Below are 20,198 nucleotides of genomic sequence, written 5' to 3'. Positions count from 1 at the left end.
TCAGGGTTCGGGGCTGTCGTTGGGCAACATTGAGTTTCAGCTCCCTCCAAAGATTTTCCATTGGGATCAGGTCTGGAGACTGGCTAGGCCACTCCAGGACTTGAAATGCATCTTACGGAGCCAATCCTTAGTTGCCCTGGCTGTGGGTTTCAGGTCACTGTCAAGCTGGAAGACCCAGCCACAACCTATCTTCAATGCGCTTACTGACGGATGGAGGCTGTAAGCCCAAATCCTGTGATACATGACACCATCCTCCCTTCAATACGGTGCAGTTGTCCTGTGCCATTTGCAAAATAGTACTCCCAAAGTATGATGTTTCCCCCACCATTCTTCACCGTTGGAACAGTGTTCTTGGGGTTATACTTATCTTTCCTCTTCATCCAAATACGGCGAGTGGAGCTGATATCAAAAAGTTTTATTTTGGTTTCATCTGACGACATGACCTTCTACCATACCTCCTGTGGATCACCCAGACATTCATTGACTAACTTCGAATGGGACTGGACATGTGCTGGCTTGAGCAGGGGGACCTTGCAAGCCCTGCAGGATTTTAATCAATGACGGCGTAGTGTGTTACTAGCGGTAATGTTTGAAACTGTGGTCTCAGCAATCTTCACGTCATTGACCTCCCGTGTAGTTCTGGGCTGTTTCCTGACCTTTCTCAGAATCAACCTTACCACATGAGGTAAGATCTTGCATGCAGCCCCAGACCGAGGAAGATTGAGGCTGTGTGCCCACGATGCGGATTTAATGAGTTTCCGCGGTAGCATTTCTGCCGCGAAAATGCATTAAAAACGCTTGTTAAGTTGTCTGCCATGCAACCCAATGATAACCCGCATGTGCTGAGCACATACTGCGGAAATTTCCGCTGCGGATTATCATTGCGGAAAAATCTGCAGCACAACCATTTCTTGTGCGAAATCGCCTCCATTGACTTGATTTGAACCGCATAACATCCGCATGTATACATGTATGCATGCGGATGTTATGAGGCTCAATGCGCGGATGGTACCCGGGTCTAGAGAAGAGGAGACTCTCCTCCAGACCCGGGTACCATAAGTAAAAAAAAGAATTAAAACGTAAAAAATAAAAAAACATTATACTTACCTCTCCGGCGGCCCCAGGTATCCTCTCCGGTGGTGTCCTCTGTCATCGGCGTCCCACGGTGTTCTGAAAGGACCTGCGGTGATGTCATTTAGTCATGTGATGGCCACGCTGATGTCAGCAGTCGCGTGACCTGTCAGCTGACTAAATGACGTAACCGCAGGTCCTTTCAGAAAACCGCGGGATGCCGAAGACACCACCGGAGAGGAGACCGGGGGCTGCCGGAGAGGTAAGTATAATGTTTTTTTTTTATTTTTTACGTTTTAATTCTTTTTTTTACTATTGATGCAGCATTTAAAGCAGCATAAGTTGGCAACACAATATAAATCCATGCCAGTTGTATGGATTTATATTGTGTGACCAACTTGTCAAGCACTTTTCCAAGTGGTGCTCAAAATCGCTTGGAAAAGCTCTTGAAAAAACGCATGCGAAAATACATGCAAAAACACGTAAAAACACTTCTCCCTGGCAGAAAAAACGCATGTTAAATCCGCATGCGTTTTTTCTACCAGGGAGAGGCAGAAACGCTCAGGAAAAATCAGCATCAATTCAGCATCGTGGGCACATACTCTGACAGTCATCCTGTGTTTCTTCCATTTTCTAATAATTGTGCAGGCTTACAATTTTGTCCCTGGTGTCCTTAGACAGCTTTTTGTTCTTGGCCATGGTGGAGAGGTTGGATTGTGATTGAGTCTGTGGACAGGTGTCTTTTATACAGGTAATGAGTTCAAACAGGTACAATTAATACAGGTAATGAATGCAGAGTAGGAGGGTTTCTTAAAGAAAAACTAGTAGGAACTGGTAGGTGAATAAAAACTTATTTCATGCAATAAAATGCAATTACATTTTTTAAAAATCATACTATGTGATTTCTGTTTTCTTTATTTTTACATTCTGTCTCACAGTTGAAGTGTACCTATGATATAAATTACAGACCTCTCCATTCCTTGTAGGTATGCTGCAACAGACTTGCACAATTAAATGTTTTGACTCAATGTAATTTCTTTCTTTTTACATATTTTCCTAAGCAAATTAAATTCTCCTGGCCAAAAGAATGACGTAACAATAAATGCCAGCTGGGTACATGGATTCCAAATGAGACAACAGCCCACACTATAGTTTTTGGGTGTACTGTTGCCAAACAATGAACATGCGACAGTATCACGCAGTATTATCATGGGTGTACAGCTGCTAAATTAGACTAGTAAAACAGGTATACAAAAAGTGAAATATGTAATTTTTGATAAAAAAAAAACAACCCCTTTTTTCCCAAAAGTATGTGACAAGAAATGCCAGGTAGGTACACAGCGCAAAAGTCAGAATCTGCAACAGCACACTGCATTTATATGGCGTGTACAGATTTAATGTTGGACTATCAAAACAAGTGTGCAAAAACAAACAAACTGAAAACACAAAAGCTTTGTGAAGTAGACAGTTACATTACATTTTTGGGAATTTGGACAAATAGGTTATATTTTTTAAAAGAAAATAAAAAAAAACCTGTGAGGAGCTGCCCATTTTCTAAAGACTATGATACTTTTCCAGCAACAGACCACCATTTTTGTTAATATTATTGTGTTTTATTACTGATTTACTTGTTATGTTTTATATAGCTCCGCTAACTTGTCAGTATGTGCACTAGATTCACTTGTACAATGTCCAGCATTCCATTAATCTGTATCTCAGGAATATCTAACCATTGTTCCAATAGCCAATAATCTCGTTATGTGTGTGTAGATCGTAGACACAGTGGAGCCGTCCCCACAGGGGGTCTTGCATGCAGTCTCAGATGAAGGCTTCTAGAATATTCTTCATTGTTTAGTGAACAGTGAATGTTTAAGGGGGAGGGTGTGATCACTTCTGACCTGGGAGGGGACTGAGCCCAGTGGAAGAAAGGACAGACATGTTTTAGGAGGGTGGGGTGGAAGGATTGAAGTTAGAGGATGGAGACAGTGAGCATGGCCTCCTACAAAGCCAGTGGAACTACTGAACCCAGATTCGGAATTTGAGGACTGAGAGAACTGTTTTTTGGCCATTTACCTGGAATTGCTTATTACCATGGCTGTGATCAATAAAATATTGTTGCATCGTTTATCAGCCTAGGTGATTACTTACAACCCACAACCACACATCTTTACAAAACCCCTTCACAAAAAGAAATAATTTCTAATAGATGTCGCTTATGGCTTGTCCGTCTTACAAATCCTACAGCGCAATCAACCAGCAAAATATGTCTTAGAGCACTGACATATACAAGATACAGGAAAAGAAAAATATGCAAGACATAAAATATGTTCTTTATATTTTATATCTGCCATATTTTTCTTCTTCTGTGTCTTACAACTCAGAAAACACCCTGGGATGTATTAACAGAAGCATACAGTCTAGATCACGTGAAGTCATTATCGGTCTTTACTCCTCTTTGGTCAGACCTCATCTGGAATACTGTGTACAGTTTTGGGCACCACATTTTAAAAAAGACATAGACAAACTGGAGCAAGTTCAGAGAAGAGCGACCAGAATGGTGACTGGTCTGCAAACCATGTCCTATGAGGAACGGTTGCAGGATTTGGGAATGTTTAGCTTGCAAAAAAGAAGACTGAGAGGAGACTTAATAGCTGTCTACAAATATGTCAAGGGCTGTCACATTGTAGAAGGATCATCTTTATTCTCATTTGCACAAGGAAAGACTAGAAGCAATGGGATGAAACTAAATGGGAGGAGACAAAGATTAGATATTAGAAAAAACTTTTTGACAGTTAGGGTGATTAATGAGTGGAACAGGCTGCCACGAGAGGTGGTGAGTTCCCCTTCAATGGACGTCTTCAAACAGAGGCTGGACAGACATCTGTCTGAGATGATCTAGTGAATCCTGCTTTGAGCAGGGGGTTGGACCAGATGACCCAGGAGGTCCCTTCCAACTCTACCATTCTATGATTCTATGATTCTCGAACAAACAAGCCTTGGTTTCAGTATTTTTCCTCAGTAGGAAAATTAAGACGGATGGGACTTAATCTGGCCTCCTTTGTTTGTAGTGCGTCAAGAATAAAAAAAAAATGGTGTTATCAAGGTGCTATCATGAAATATGTCACAGATCAATCGCTTCACAATTATACGGACTCCGCTGGTCCTAGGTCCTGAACCTCCAAATTACTTGAATCTATGTATTATTATTCACATATTGAAACTTCACTCCTATATTTTATGTTTTTCAATGCAGTAGTACACCTCACTCCATTTTAGCTCTCAAGCAGTCGTCCATGTTTGTTCACGTACGTAAAAAGAATGGTACGAATGTCCATAACAGGAATAAAATATAAACTATTGGAATATATTATAAACAGCAATATTTTCTATTTATTATCATCATAATAAAGTGTCTTATTTCAAATATTTTTTTTTTGATTTCTATGCTTATTGAGGTAGATCATCTAAAAGGCAAATGGGTGCATAATAAAGAAATTTGAAGTTATTTTTCAAAGCTTTCTGCATAAAAGAAACACAGATTAAAAAAAAAGAAACAAACAGCTTACTTAACCTACAATAACATCTCTCATCGTGAAGTAATTGAAAAGATAAGCAAAGTAATGATGGGCACAGAGGTGCCATTAGAATACCTGCCTTGCTGAAGATCAAATCCCTAGCTGATTCTGGGTATGAGAACATGATCCCCGAGATATGCAGAAATTAAGCCAGAAAAAAATATCAATTCAGTGTCTCTAATAAACACTACAAGAAAGCCAGAATGAAAATCCCACATTTCTAGAACTAGTTATTTCTAAATAAATCCAGTAGCTTTATGGTTGCTTAAGTTGACTGATTTGCAAAAGTGTTATATTCTGTATTTAACCCCAAAGCCAGTTTTTACCTTCCTGACCAGGTCAAATTTTTCAAATCTGACCAGTGTCATTTTATGTGGTAATATATCTCTGGAATGTTTCCACATAGCTCAGTGATTCTGAGACTTTATGTTGGTAGTAAATTTAGCTTGATATGATTTGCGTTTATTTATGAAAAAAAAAAAAAAATTGAAAAAATTAGCAATTTTAGAACTGTGAAATTTTATGGCCTTAAAACAGATGGTTATACCACACAAAATAGTTAATAAATAACATTTACCCCATGTCTACTTTATATCAGCATCATTTTTTTAAAAATACTTTTTTTTGTGGGAGGGATGTTAAAAGGGTTAAAAGTTTAGCAGCAATTTCTAATTTCAATAAAGTTACAAAATCTATACTTTAGGGACCACTCCAATTTTAAAGTGACTTTGAGGGCTTATATGCTAGAAAACCCACAAACAAGACATTTTCAAATCTGCCCCCCTCAAAGTATTTATAACTGCATTCAAAAAGTTTGTTAACATTTTAGGTGCCCCACAAGATTTAATGCAATCTAAAACAATAAAATGAAAAATCACACTCTTGTTTACTAAAATGTTGCGTTAGCCTCAAATTTTTCACTTTCACAAGGTTAAAAACAGCGAAAATTTCTCTTGAGGTTCCAAAACAGCAGAAAGTGAGGAAATTGTCTAGGGGGGAGCATCTTGAACTCACAAGTGCTTCACAGAAATGTAAAACATTGGGCCGTGAAAATGAAATATAACATTTTTTCAACAAAAATATTGATTTATCCCCAAATTCCTCATTTTCACAAGGATAAAAGGAGAAAATGGATCTCACAATTTGTTATGCAATTTTTCCTGAGTACAGGGATTCTCTATATGTGGTTGGAAACTACTGTTTGGGCATATGGTAGGGCTCGAAAAGAAAAGAACAGCATTTGACTTTTGGAGCACAATTTTTGCTAGAACAGATTGTGGACAGCATATCATATTAGGAGAGCCGCTAAGGAGCCAAAAAAAACAGAAACCCCCGCAAGTGACCCCATTTTGGAAACTACACACCTTGAGGAATTCATCTAGGGCTGCAGTATTCATTTTAAACCCACAGGTGACTCACAAAATTGTATGACATTGGGATGTGAAAGTGAAAAATTTAATTTTTACCACTAAAATGTTGGTTTAGTCCCAAGTTTTTAATACTCAAAAGAGCTATTAGGAGAAAATGGATCACATAATATATTGCACAACTTCTCACTAGTAAGATGATATGCGGACAGAAACTACTTATCCATCATAGTGCAGTTCTCAGAAGGGAAGGAGCACCATATTGGAGTGCAGATTTTGCTGCAGTGGTTTGCAAGTTTCATATCATATTGGCAAAGTCCCCGAGGTGCCAGAACAGCAACCCCCCCCCACCTATAAATGACCCAATTTTACAAACTATCCCTTTAAAATGAATTGATCTAGAAGTACAGTAAGCATATTGACACCACAGATGTTTCACAGAATGTAACACCATTGTGCATTTTTAGCACACTAAAATGTTGTTTTAGTCCGAGATTTTACAGATTCACTAGAGATGGGCGAACCTGAACAGTAAAGTACGGTTATGGATCCCGAACACGGACTTCTTTACGGGTATGGACCCGTAAACGGGACCCGTTACGGGTTCAACACCCAGAACATCGGGTGTTTCCCACACTGTCACGCTTACCCCCGGTCACAGGTGTTGGCTTTTGAAACTACTACTCCCAACAGCCAGATAACAGAGAGAGCAGGCACCGCTGATGGGAGTAGTCATCAGCCGACACCTGTGTTCCAAGTATAAAAAAAAAAGTTAAAATAAATAAATCTTGAAATAAAAATAAAAAACACAAGTATACTCGCCTTAATGTCTAATCCCTGAAGCCCTTGTCCCTTGTAAAAAAATCAAAAAACACCATAAATACTCACCATAACGCCTAATTACCGATGCCCATTTCACCTGTAAAAAAGAAAAAAAGAAAATAAATGACCATAATACTCACCTGTCCGCCATAATCCATAATGTCCCACGAAGATCCGGATCACTTGAAGCGCAGTCACATCAGCTGATGTGACTGCTATCCCTGGCAATTGGCTACACACTGACAGAAGAGTAATAGCTCCAGCAGTGTATAGAGCTGAGCTGCTGTGAGAAAGTTCACAGGATTTCATCAGCTGATGAGCCCAGTGATCTCACTTATGGCACTGCTGCTGAGAAAGTTCTCACGCAGCGGCAGTGCCATAAGTGAGGTCATCGGGGCTCATCAGCTGATGAATGCCTGTGAACTTTCTCACGGCACTTCAACACTATACACTGCCTGTGTCAGTGTGTAGCTGGCTGTCGTGTAGACAAGTGATCCAGATCGTTGTGGGACAGTATGGATTATCTTCACAGCAGACAGGTAAGTATTATGGTGGGTTATTATTTTTTCTCTTTAATATGGGACAATGGCTTCAGAGGATTAGGTGTTAGGTGAGTATAAATTTGCTTTTTTATTTTCTGCTTTTTATAGGGGACAATGGCTTCAGGGATTAGGTGTTAGATGAGTTTAACCATGTTTTTATTTTTGAATAAATGTGTAAAACAGTGTGGACTTTTATTTCAAATTTATAATTTATTTAAAATTAAAGCGCACGTCAGCAGGATTGTGCTCAGTAAACTACATACACTGTCAGGTGGGCGACACTACACTGATTAAAATGATACCATGGTTGATGAAATCAGTCCTGTGGTTCTTGTGTAATCTTTACTTTCAGTTTGGAGATAATGATATGCTCGTGATTTGGGGCGGCCTGTGGGGTGGACTCGATCTGGTGCTCTGCTTACATATTCATCTGTATGCTGTTATGACAGGTCACTGTGCATTCAGTGACCTGCCTATTTTACATAACGTATCTTGTAGTGCGGGGCTATGTAAAATAGGAGGCAGGTCAGTGAACGATCTACCCACAGCTATTAACCAGGTAAATCTTGCGGTCAATCTCTGGCAGCGGGATTTAATACGCGCCGGCCAGTAGCATGTCATAAATCCCACCCATCGGCGCACTTGTCACGTGATCGCGGGGCGCCGATAGGTTTGTCATGACAGCCAGGGGTCGGCAGAAGACCCCTATGCCTGTCATTACGATCCTCCCGTGTACGTCACCTTGTGGCTGGCGTTCATAGGAGATCGTGATTTTTGCTTTACATAGCAGTGCTGATGCATTGCAATGTATAGCACAGCTGATGCATTGCTATGTATAGCACAAGTGATCAGACGATCGCAGCTTCAAGTATTCTAGGGGGACTATTAAATACAGTAAAAAAAGAAAAAAAAGTTAAAAAAAAAAAAGTTCAAATCACCCTCCTTTTTCCCCACTGAAAATAAAATAATTAAAAAAAAAAAAAACATATTTGGTATTGCTGTGTTCAGAAATGTCCAATCTATCCAAATAGAAAATAAATGAGTCCGATCAGTAAACGGTGTAGGGAGAAAAAAATAGAAATGCCATAATTAAGTTTTTTTGCCCACTGCAACATTGCAATAAAATGCAGTAAGAGGCGATCAAAACATCAACCCCAATATGATATCAGTAAAAACATCAGCTCAGGTCGCAAAAAAGAAGCTATCAAAAAGCCCCAGATCCCGAAAATGTAAACGCTATGGGTCTCGGAAAATGGCGACAAACACAAAAACTGTTTTTTCATACAGAATTTTTTTTCACCACTTAAATAAAAAATAAACTATACATGTTTGGTATCTTCGTACTCGTATTGACCTGGGGAATCATATTGCCAGGTCAGTTTACCACATAGTAAACATGGTAAATAAAAAAACCAAAAAACAATTGTGAAATTGCACTTTTTTTGCAATTTGACCGGACTTGGAATTTTTTTTTCTCTGTTTTCCAGCACACTATATGGTAAAATTAATGGTACCATTCAAAAGTACAACTCGTTCTGCAAAAAAACAAGCCTTCATACGGCTATATTGCAGATATAAAAAAAAGTTATGGCTCTTGGAAGAAGCGGAGGAAAAAACAAAAATGAAAATAGGAAAATGGCCATGGCGTGAAGGGGTTAAAATTTATTTTATGTTTTTGGCTGGTTTTTTTTTGTGTCATTGTAGGTGATTTCATCTAACTCACTAGTTGTGACTTTTTAAAAAGACTCCTGCAGTGACTTTATATATGGCAAAATTTTACAAAACGTGCTACTTTTTAGCCCTAAAAGTTGCCAAAAGGGTTACAGACAAAAACATTTTTTTTTTACTTTGCACAAAATTCATGAACTGCGTGTGCCATTTTAAAAAATAGTCTGTAAACGGCAATGAATAGCACAAGCCAAAAAAGGAACAGTGGCTGAAAAGAAAAAAAAAAAAGTGATGGATCAGGGACATAATTTTGGTTTCCACCAATGAAGTAGAGCAGTGGCGTTCTTCTTAAACACTACTCTGCTTACCCTGTCTCAGTGTACACAGCAAAGCTTATGGAGACTGCACCAAAAGTCAGTTTAAAATTGCAATATTTATACAAATATTTTTGTTGTCTGGATATTTACATATAAAGATGAAGTAAAAAAAAAAAACGCAATAAAAATAATGAAAAAAGTGGATTTAATAAAAGCATTTAAGCACAATGAACTGGAAGCTAAAACAAAAAGATAACAAACAAGTTGTGATTGCCAAATACAAAATACTCAAAAGCCAATTGCTAGTAATTCACTTCTTATTTTGAGCTGTGGCCACTGATATGTCAACATATAATGCTCAACTTCATAAAAGATTTTGAGCTTAGCCCATCATCTTAGCTAACAAAACAAACAATTAGGCATTTGTGGTTTTTCCTCTTAGAAGGGTTGTCCAAAATCAACATATTGATGACCTATTCATAAGATAAGTAATCAAAATAAGATTGAAGAGGGTCTGACACCCCAACTATCAGCTGGTATCACCTACAGTGGAGAGTCAGATGGAATATGTACGGAGTGGAACAGCACAGCTCTGTACACTGCTCAGTGGCCTCTGCTGGGTACTGCAGATCAGCTCCAAATGAAGAGAATAGGAGCTGATCTGCAGTATCTGGCAATAGCCATTAAATAGATAGTACCAATATAAGACCAATAAATCAAAGGCCCTCCTATGTACCAAGCATAAATCCTACATAGAAAAAAATAGGAGTACACAGCCAAGTAAAGGTAAAATATAACAAATTTTATTAAGGCAGAAATAATAAAAATATTAAAAACCAACAAGAAGTTGTACCAAGAATATAGACCTGACCTAGGGGGCATATATACTATATCACAAGTTAGTCACAATGTAGGTATAGATATGTCTGGGGAATAACATGCACTATACAGTGGTTAAGTATGGATATATCTTTTCTCTGATGCCCTGTTGTGTCTACCCGCTGTCTCCACAATATATCCATACTTTCCACCTGTAACAAGTATATAGTGCATGTTATTCTCCAGATATATCTATACTACATCTATACTATATCTATACTTACCTTGTGACTAACTTGTGATATAGCATATATGCCCCCTAGTTCAGGTCTACATTCTTGGTACAACTTATTTGTTGGTTTTTAATAGTTTTATTATTTCTGCCTTAATAAAATTTGTTATATTTTACCTTTACTTGGCTGTGTACTACTATTTTTTTCTATGTAGGATTTAGCCATTAAATAGAGTATGGGGCCTGTCTCTTCAAACCCTGTTAACATCCGGACACCACCAGAGGCGACTGCTGAATATGTCTGGTGTCAGGCCCCCACCAATCTGATATTGATGACGTATTCTAAGTATAGGCTATTAATCTAAAAATAATGAACAACCTCTTCAAAATGCATGAAAGGTTATTTTTAAGCTCTATATGTAAGTAATATATATATAATTACGCATATATACATAATAGTATAATTGTCAGTCTTACCCCAGAACAGATTTTCCAGTTTCATCAGGTTTTCGCACTGTAAATGGGCTTGGATCAATGCCAACATTTTTTGGCATGAAGTCTCTGAAAAGTCAAGTGATACTTATCAGTACATATTCAATGGTTAATCATTTCATCAGTACCTTTTAATGGTTATATTACAGCCTGAAGGCAATGTAACTTACCTTGCAGAATTTGTCATAGACAGACAAAAAGTGTCATCAAAACTGCTCAGTTCATAAGGCCGAAAGAACTCTGTGTATATATTGACCTCCTCATTATTCCGGTGATGCTTCTTTATTGTCATCTTCTTCACGTTTTCACCACTCAGCACTGTTAACAAAAGCATTTGGTTGGTAACAAGGATATTGTCATTCTACTGTGACAGCAATCAAATCCAAAATCCTTTAGGCTATGTGCCCACGATGCAGAAATGAAGCAGAAAACTTCTGCAGCATTTCTGCATCTCCCTGGCAGAAAAAACGCATGCAGATTGTGCATGCGTTTTTCCTGCAGAATACATGCGGATTCACATGGGTTTCCGCATGCAGATTGACAAGCGCTTTCCAGGCGATTAGCATCACTTGGAAAGTGCTTGACAACTAGGTCACACTATATAAATCCATGCAAACAGCATGGATTTATACAGTGTGAACCGTAAAACAATGCTTAAAATAAAGCTATACTCACCCCCGATGCCCCGGTGTGTGCTGCAGCGCTCGTTCCTGTCTGGTTCCCGGCTGCCGGCATATCGCGAGACACAGCGGTGAAGGGCCTGCGGTCACATGACTGTGACGTCACCGAAGGTCCTTCAGCGCTGCCGGCATGCAGAGAGAGCCGTCGGAAAGGTGAATATAAACTTTGTTATTTTATTCTTTTTTTCACAGGTAGAATGGTACCCAGGTCTGGATGAGAGTCTTCTCTCCTCCAGAACTGGGTACCATCCGTACACTGAATCGCATATTATCCGCGTGTACAAATGTACAGACACGGATTCTATGCGTCTCAATGCAAGTCAATGGCGGCGCTTCCGCAAAATTAATGAACATGCTGCGGATTTATGAGTGCTGCAGAAAAGCTGCGGAAAAATCTGCAGCATGTGCATTGACATTGCGGAATGCCATTGGGGACAATGGGGTGTGGAAGCGCATGAAAAACGCATCGTGGGCACGCAGCCTTATAATACAGGCTTCATTTCTGATCCCTGTATTTTGTGAATGGAGAAATACTAACAATGTGCTGATATTACCACATCCTTAATATACATTTACATCAGAAAAATGTCCAGTCGCAATATAATTCATAGCTATGCCTAGATATAATGTTCATAGACATTTTATAGGTCAGGCTTTAACTAATAATTTCCAACTTGTCAAACGCCAATAGACTAATTTGCAAAGAATGAAAACTATTTGATTCTTTACATTATGTATTTAGTTTTTAAGGTATGTTAACACATCATAGTTTGGAGTCACAAATCTGCAGCAAAACTTGATCTCTGGCAGGAAAGAAGCTGCGTCAAAAACGGTTTTTGGTGCGGTTTTTTAGTGTTTTTTTCACTGTCCTTTTGTCTCTTTATGCATGTACATAAAGTTCAGTGAAAAAAAATCTCATTATGGTTTTGGCATAGTGGGGGAGGTGAATTGCTCAGGAATAGTTTAGACAATGGAAATGCATTGAGTTTGCATGACACTATTTACTTTCACACTATGGGGTCTGCCATTCAGTTGCACAGGCATGGTTCAATTTCACACTTCCCTGGGCCACAAGTATTCTTCAATCTCACAGGTAGCTCAGCTAATGTTTACACTCTACACATCACTAATTTATTTAAACTATCCTAATACAAACAACCATCTTAGTGACCAAGCCAAGATTGTAAAATCACAAAAATAAATGAGTTTCACATACTGCTGTACTTGCTTATTTTCACTAAAAACGCAGCAAAAACTAATAGCTATGTTCACACTTCATGGTTTTTCAGCGTTTTTTCACTACCCATTACTTCCAATGGGTGAAAAACGCTGAAAAAACATGACATACTCCATTTTCCAAAAAAGGCTGCAAGGCACAAAGTAACAGAAAAAAAACATGATATGTGAACAGAAAATTCTGGTTTCTCATAGACTTCGCTGGTACTGCAAACGATGAAAAAAACATGATGTGTGAACAATTTTCAAAATTTTAATTTTCATGCCCTTAAATTAGAGAGGGGTCTAGTTTCCAAAATGCGATCAGCTGTGGGCAGTTTCTAATGTTTAGGCACATCAATGGCTCCCCAAACGCAACATAGTGCTTGCTAATTATTCAAGCAACTTTTACATTCAAAAAGTCAAATGGTGCTCCTTCCCTTCCGAACGCTGCCATGCGCCAAAACAGTGGTTTTCCCCCACATATCGGCTCAGGAGAAATTGCACAACAAATATGTTGCAATTTCTCCGGTTACCCTTATGAAAATGCAAAGTTAGGGGCTGAAAAACATTTTTGTGGGAAAAATGTGAATATTTTATTTTTACGGCTCAATGTTATAAACTTCTGTGAAGCACCCAGGGGTTCAAGGTGCTCACCACACATCTAGATAAGTTTCCTAAGGAACACTTCTCTAGATGTGTGGTGAGCACCCTGAACCCCCAGGTGTTTCACAGAAGTTTATAACGTAGAGCCGTGAAAATAAAACAACCAAAATTTTTCCACAAAAATGATGTTTTAGCCCTAACTCTTTTATTTTCACAAGGGTAAGAGGAGAAATGGACCCCAAAAACTGTTGTGCAATTTCTCCTGAGTACACCAATACCCCATATGTGGGGAAAATACACTGTTTGGGTGCATGGCAGGGGTCAGAAGGGAAGGAGCACTGTGTGACTTTTTGAAGGTAAAATTGGCTGGAATCGAGAGCGGACGCTATGTCGCGTTTGCAGAGCCCCTGATGTGCCTAAAACATAAGTGACCCCATTTTGGAAACTAGACCCCTCAAGGATTTTATCAAGGGGTATAGTGAACATTTTGAACCCAGAGGTACGACACAGAATTTGATAACATTAGGTCATCATATTGAATAAGTTGTCATTAGTCTTCAGCGCAAGTGCTCGCTACTTGTGTTTGCATCGGGTACGCACCAAATATCGCGGGTGCTCGAGTGACATGCTTGAGTATCCGCCCCACATGTTTCACGGTTGTTAGACACCCAAAAAAACATGCGGGGATCGCTCGGGAATGACAGGCAATCCCTGCGAGGTTTTTTTGGCTATATAACAGCGGCAAAACATATGAGGCGGAGACTTAAGCATGTCACTCAAGCACCCGCGATATTCGGTGCATACCCGAGCACCCGATGCAAACTCAAGTAGCGAGCACTTGTGCTCAACACTAGTCACCATATTGTCATAATTTTTTTTCCTTTACTTTTGAAAAAATCCCAACCCCAACCCAAACACAACCCCAACCCCAACCCTATGCCTAGCACAACCCCAACCCTAGCACAACCCCAACTCTAACCCTAGCACAACCCCAACCCTAACCCTAGCACAGCACCAAACCTAGAACAACCCCAACCCTAGCACAACCCCAACTCTAACCCTAGCACAGCACCAACGCTAGCACAACCCTAACGCTAGCACAACCCTAACGCTAGCACAACCCTAACGCTAGCACAACCCTAACGCTAGCACAACCCTAACGCTAGCACAACCCTAACGCTAGCACAACCCTAACGCTAGCACAACCCTAACGCTAGCACAACCCTAACGCTAGCACTACCCTAACGCTAGCACTACCCTAACGCTAGCACAACCCTAACGCTAGCACAACCCTAACGCTAGCACAACCCTAACGCTAGCACAACCCTAACGCTAGCACAACCCTAACGCTAGCACAACCCTAACGCTAGCACAACCCTAACGCTAGCACAACCCTAACGCTAGCACAACCCTAACGCTAGCACAACCCTAACGCTAGCACAACCCTAACCCTAGCACAACCCTAACCCTAGCACAACCCTAACCCTAGCACAACCCTAACCCTAGCACAACCCTAACCCTAGCACAACCCTAACTCTTGCACAACCCTAACTCTAGCACAACCGTAGCGTTTACTTTTTACGCCGTTCCTCATGCGGTATAAGTGATTAGATGACTTTATTGTTTGGGTCGGTGCAATTACAGTTTTTATTTACATTCGTCTTTTTGATCGCGTTTTATTCCATTTTTTGCTTTGCCGTATGATGATAAAGCATCACTTTTTGCTTCGATTTTTTTTTCCTGTGTTCACTAAAGGGGTTAACTAGTGGGACAGTTTTATAGGTCAGGTCATTACGGATGCGGCAATACCAAATATGTGTACTTTTATTGTTTTTATTTAATTATAATATTTATTTATGGGTACAATATATTTTTTTGTGGGGGATTATTTTTTCATTTTTTTTTAATATTTTTACAATTTTTTATTTATTTTTTTTCAATTTCTGAGACTTTATTTTTTAACTTTTACACTTTGTCCCACTATGGGACTTTCATTTTTTGAAGGCTGATCATTTGCACAGCATAAGGATGAAGCACAGGCTGCACACACAAGTTAGGTAGATTGTGCACTGAGCACAATCTAGCTAACGTGCTGATGCCTGGTGACCCGGATGTCGTCTTGACGACATCGGGTCACCATGGCAACTATCCGGACCCAGCATACACAGCGCCGGATAGAAGGTAAGAGGGGGCACTCTTACCGATGCTTGCCCCGGAAATGCTGCGATTGACTTCGATCGCAGCATTTCAGGGGTTAATGTGCCAGGAGCGGTGTGGCACCGCTCCTGCCACATATTACCAGGTGTCAGCTGTGACAATCAGCTGACACCTTGCGGTGATCGCACCAGCAAAGCCTCTGTGCGGGCGCGTTCGCCAGGGCGTAATAATACGTATCTGGTCTAATAGACCCAGGCCTCAGATGCGCATTATCATGCCCCATGTCAGAAAGTGGTTAAAGGGGTTTTCCCACAAACAAAAGTTCATTTTAATCAATAGATTTTGGAATGATAATAACTTCCACAATTGAATGTATTTAAATAAAATGTTCCTGTGCGGAGATAATCTTATAAATGTGCCCCTGCTGTGTACTGTGTAATGGCGGTGTCTGACTGTGTACAAATTTAATTTGTGCTAACATAAATTTATGGTTTGATGGTGTGAACTGTTAAAGCATTTACCGGCTAATTACAGAGTTCAACACTTTAAACATAATCATGAGCACACATATATATATTATAGTATGATCCATAATTGAGCATTACAACAGGCATTGTTAGACTATACGGATTGGATATCAGGTGTAGAACACAGCTCATATTTATATGAGCAATCTATGTCCATTGTCTAATAGAAAACTGGCAATGAATTTTCATTGGGCTAATTTAGGTGTATAATATACATCCATAACAAAATAAATAAGGGACTGGGTTAGGCATTTCCACCAATACTTCTTTCCACCGAACTACGGACCGGGTTTTGTGGGTCACTATTTGATAGATGGTGACCCTGTATGCATTTATTAATGCACGTTTTGCACAAATTTATTCATTTTAAGAGCAATTTCCAATAAACGTTACATTTTATTTTCCATTCACATCTTTTCCTCTTTTGCCTTCCCATTTTATACTTGATGTAATGATGGTGGTGTACACCAGTGAATTGCAGTCTAATGAGATATGATCTCTATTTCTATATCTGACTGTGCAACAACATGGTTTGATGATACCACATCTCCTGGGCAGGGGAGGAAGCAAAAGAGTATACAGACAGGACAGCACAGGATCACAGCTGATTCTTTTTGTGAGGTAAAACATTTCTCTGCCTGTTTTTAAACAATGTTTCACCTCACAGAATCAGCTGTCCCACTATCCCATGCTGTCTCACTGTCTGTACATTCTTTTGCGTCCTCCGCTGACCAAGAAATGTGGTATGATCAGACACAGCCATTATACAGTACACAGCAGGGGCACATTTATAAGATTATCTCAGCACAGGAACATTTGTTTTAATCACATCCAATTGTGAAACCTATTTATATTCCAAGATCTAGTGAATAAAATGAATTTTTGTTCGTGGGAAAACCCCTTTAACCCCTTAACAACATCTGACGTACTAATACGCGTCTGTGCCCTGGGACTTAAGAGCCAGACCCGTATTAGTACGTCATGGCGATCGCGCGCGCACACAGGCTGTGCGGGCGCGATCGCCGCCGGGTGTCAGCTGATTGTCACAGCTGACACCCGATACTATGTGCAGGGAGCGGCCCTGCACCGCTCCCAGCACATTAACCCCCGCGATGCTGCGATCGAAGTCGATCGAAGTAGAACGCAGCATTGCGGGGGCAAGGGGAGGTGATCGCAGATACTCACCTCCTCTTCCGGCTTCCAGCGCTGTCTGCAAAGGCTTCCCGGGTGTTGCCATGACGACCCGATGTCGTCATGACAACATCCGGGTCACCAGGCAGCAGGAAGATTGTTTGGACATGCGCAGTGCATCTCCAAACAATCTTCTCCCCGTCCAGCGCTGACAGCCTGCATGGCACAGGGATGGTGCTGCATTCCTGTGCCATGCAGGCGATCAGAGAAAAAAAAATGAAAGTCCCAGAGTGGGACAGAGTAAAAAAGTGTAAAAACACCCAGAAAGTGAAAAAAATAAAAAATAAAAAAAAATAATCCACCAAAAATAAAAATATAATGTACCCATCAATAAATATTATTATAAAAAAAAACAAAAAAAACAATAAAAGTACACATATTTGGTATCGCCGCGTCCGGAACAACCTGACCTATAAAACTGTTCCACTAGTTAACCCCTTCAGTGAGCACGGTAAAAAAAAAAACAAGCAAAAAACAATGCTTTATCACCATACCCCCAAACAAAAAATGGAATAACACGCGATCAAAAAGACAAATATAAATAAAAATTGTACCGCTGAAAACGTCATCTCGTCCCGCAAAAAACAAGCCAACATACCGCTCCATCAGCCGAAAAATAAAAAAGTTATAGCTCTCAGAATAAAGCTATGCTAAAAAATATTTTTTTCTATAAAATTGCTTTTATTATGTAAAAGTGCAAAACATAGAAAAACGATATCAATGTGGTACCGCTGTAAATGTACTGACCCGAAGAATAAAGCTGCCTTATCAATTTTACCACACGTGGAACAGAATAAAAAAAAACAAAAAAAACACAATTCCTGAATTGTTGGTTTTTGTTTATTCTGCCTCCCAAAAATCGGAATAGAAAGCGATCAAAAAATGTCACGTGCCTGAAAATGGCACCAATAACAACGTCAACTCATCCCTCAAAAAACAAGCCGTCACATGACTGTCTGCCAAAATCTGGAAAAATTATAGCTCTCAAAATATGGCGATGCAAAAACTAGATTTTACAAAAAATGCGTCTTTTAGTGTGTGACAGCTGTCAGTCATAAAAACCCCATATGATTCTGGTACTGCTGTAATCACATTGACCCGAAGAATAAAGTCGTCTAATCACTTATACCGCACGAGGAAAAAATAAACTCTTGGGTGAGGATTGGGCTAGGGTTAGGGCTGGGTTTGGGGTTAGGGTTGTGCTAGGGTTAGGGTTGTGCTAGGGTTAGGGTTATGCTAGGGTTAGGGTTGTGCTACGGTTAGGGCTGGGGTTGGGGTTAGGGTTGTGATGGGGTTGGGATTTTTTTCAAAAGAAAAAATGATGATGATATGGTGACTAGTGTTGAGCGCAAGTGCTCGCTACTTGAGTTTGCATCGGGTGCTCTGGTATGCATTGAGTATCGTGGGTATTTGAGTGACATGCTCGAGTCTCTGCCCCATAGGCTTCGCGGGCAAAAAAACTTTACAGGGATTGCCTGCCATGCACGAGCGATCCCCGCATGGTTTTTTTTGGGTGTCTAATAACCGTGAAACATGCGGAGCAGGGATTCGAGCACACACTGTACATGGTGCATACCTGAGTACCCGATGCAAACTCAAGTAGTGAGCACTTGCGCTCAAGACTAATGACAACTTATTCAATATGATGACCTAATGTAAACAAATTCTGTGTCGTACCTCTGGGTTCAAAATGTTCACTATACACCTTAATAAAATCCTTGAGGGGTATAGTTTCCAAAATGGGGTCACTTGTGGGGGAGCTCCACTGTTTAGGCACATCACGGGCTCTCCAAACGCGACATGGTGTCCGCTAACAAATTGAATGGAAAATAGGCTCAAATTGTTAGCGGACGCCATGTTGCGTTTGGAGAGCCCCTGCATGCCCAAACATTGGAGCTCCCCCACAAGTGACCCCATTTTGGAAACTAGACCCCCCAAGGCACCTATCTAGATGCATAGTGAGCACTTGGAAGCCCCAGGTGCTTCACAATTTGATTCATAAAAATGAAAAAATGTTTTTTTTTTTTTCACTTTTTCATTTTTACGAATCAATTTGTGAAGCACCTGGGGGTTCCAAGTTCTCACTATGCATCTAGATAGGTGCCTTGGGGGGTCTAGTTTCCAAAATGGGGTCACTTGTGGGGGAGCTCCAATGTTTGGGGACGCAGGGGCTCTCCAAACGCAACATGGTGTCCGCTAACAATTTGAGCCGATTTTCCATTCAATTTGTTATTTTCATTTTTACGAATCAATTTGTGAAGCACCTGGGGGTTCCAAGTGCTCACTATGCATCTATATAGGTGCCTTGGGGGGTCTAGTTTCCAAAATGGGGTCACTTGTGGGGGAGCTCCAATGTTTGGGCACACAGGGGCTCTCCAAACACAACATGGCGTCCGCTAATTATTCAAGCAAATTTTACAATCAAAAAGTTAAATGGCGCTCCTTCCCTTCCGAGCCCTGCCGTGCGCCCAAACAGTGTTTTTTCCCCACATATTGGGTATCTGAGTGCCTAGGGGAAATTGCACAACAAATTTTGGGGTCCATTTTTTCTTGTTACCCCTGTGAAAATAAAAAAAATTGGGTCTAAAGTAACATATTTGTGAAAAAAGTTAAATGTTCATTTTTTTCTTCCACATTTAAAAAATTCCTGTGAAGCACCTGAAGGGTTAATAAAGTTCTTGAATGTGGTTTTGAGCACCTTGAGGGGTGCAGTTTTTAGAATGGTGTCACTTTTGGGTATTTTCTGTCATAAAGACCTCTCAAAGTGACTTCAAATGTGATGTGGTCCCTAAAAAAATGGTTTTGTAAATTTTGTTGGAAAAATGAGAAATCGCTGGTCAACTTTTAACCGTTATAGCTCCCTAACGAAAAAAAAATTTGGTTCCAAAATTGTGCTGATGTAAAGTAGACACGTGGG

General features: G+C 40.1%; 1 protein-coding gene across 4 annotated transcripts in view; it reads right to left on the bottom strand.

Moving 5' to 3' along the window:
* The window catches only part of FIG4 (FIG4 phosphoinositide 5-phosphatase), a 506,946-nt gene that overhangs the window by 200,309 nt on the left and 286,439 nt on the right, over positions 1-20,198 (bottom strand). For all 4 annotated transcript variants that reach the window (XM_073675844.1, XM_073675845.1, XM_073675842.1 and 1 more), the window contains 2 exons: positions 11,076-11,223; positions 10,891-10,974 (listed from right to left, as the gene is read on the bottom strand). In XM_073675844.1, coding sequence (XP_073531945.1) covers positions 10,891-10,974; positions 11,076-11,223 — 232 coding nt within the window. The remainder of the gene's footprint in view (positions 1-10,890; positions 10,975-11,075; positions 11,224-20,198) is intronic.

Source organism: Phyllobates terribilis, unplaced genomic scaffold (assembly GCF_046119375.1).
Source record: "Phyllobates terribilis strain yellow unplaced genomic scaffold, ASM4611937v1 Scaffold_3__8_contigs__length_932513732, whole genome shotgun sequence".
NCBI lineage: Eukaryota > Metazoa > Chordata > Amphibia > Anura > Dendrobatidae > Phyllobates > Phyllobates terribilis.
Note: the sequence above shows the minus strand (reverse complement) of the source record. Positions and strands in the feature narration are given on the sequence as shown.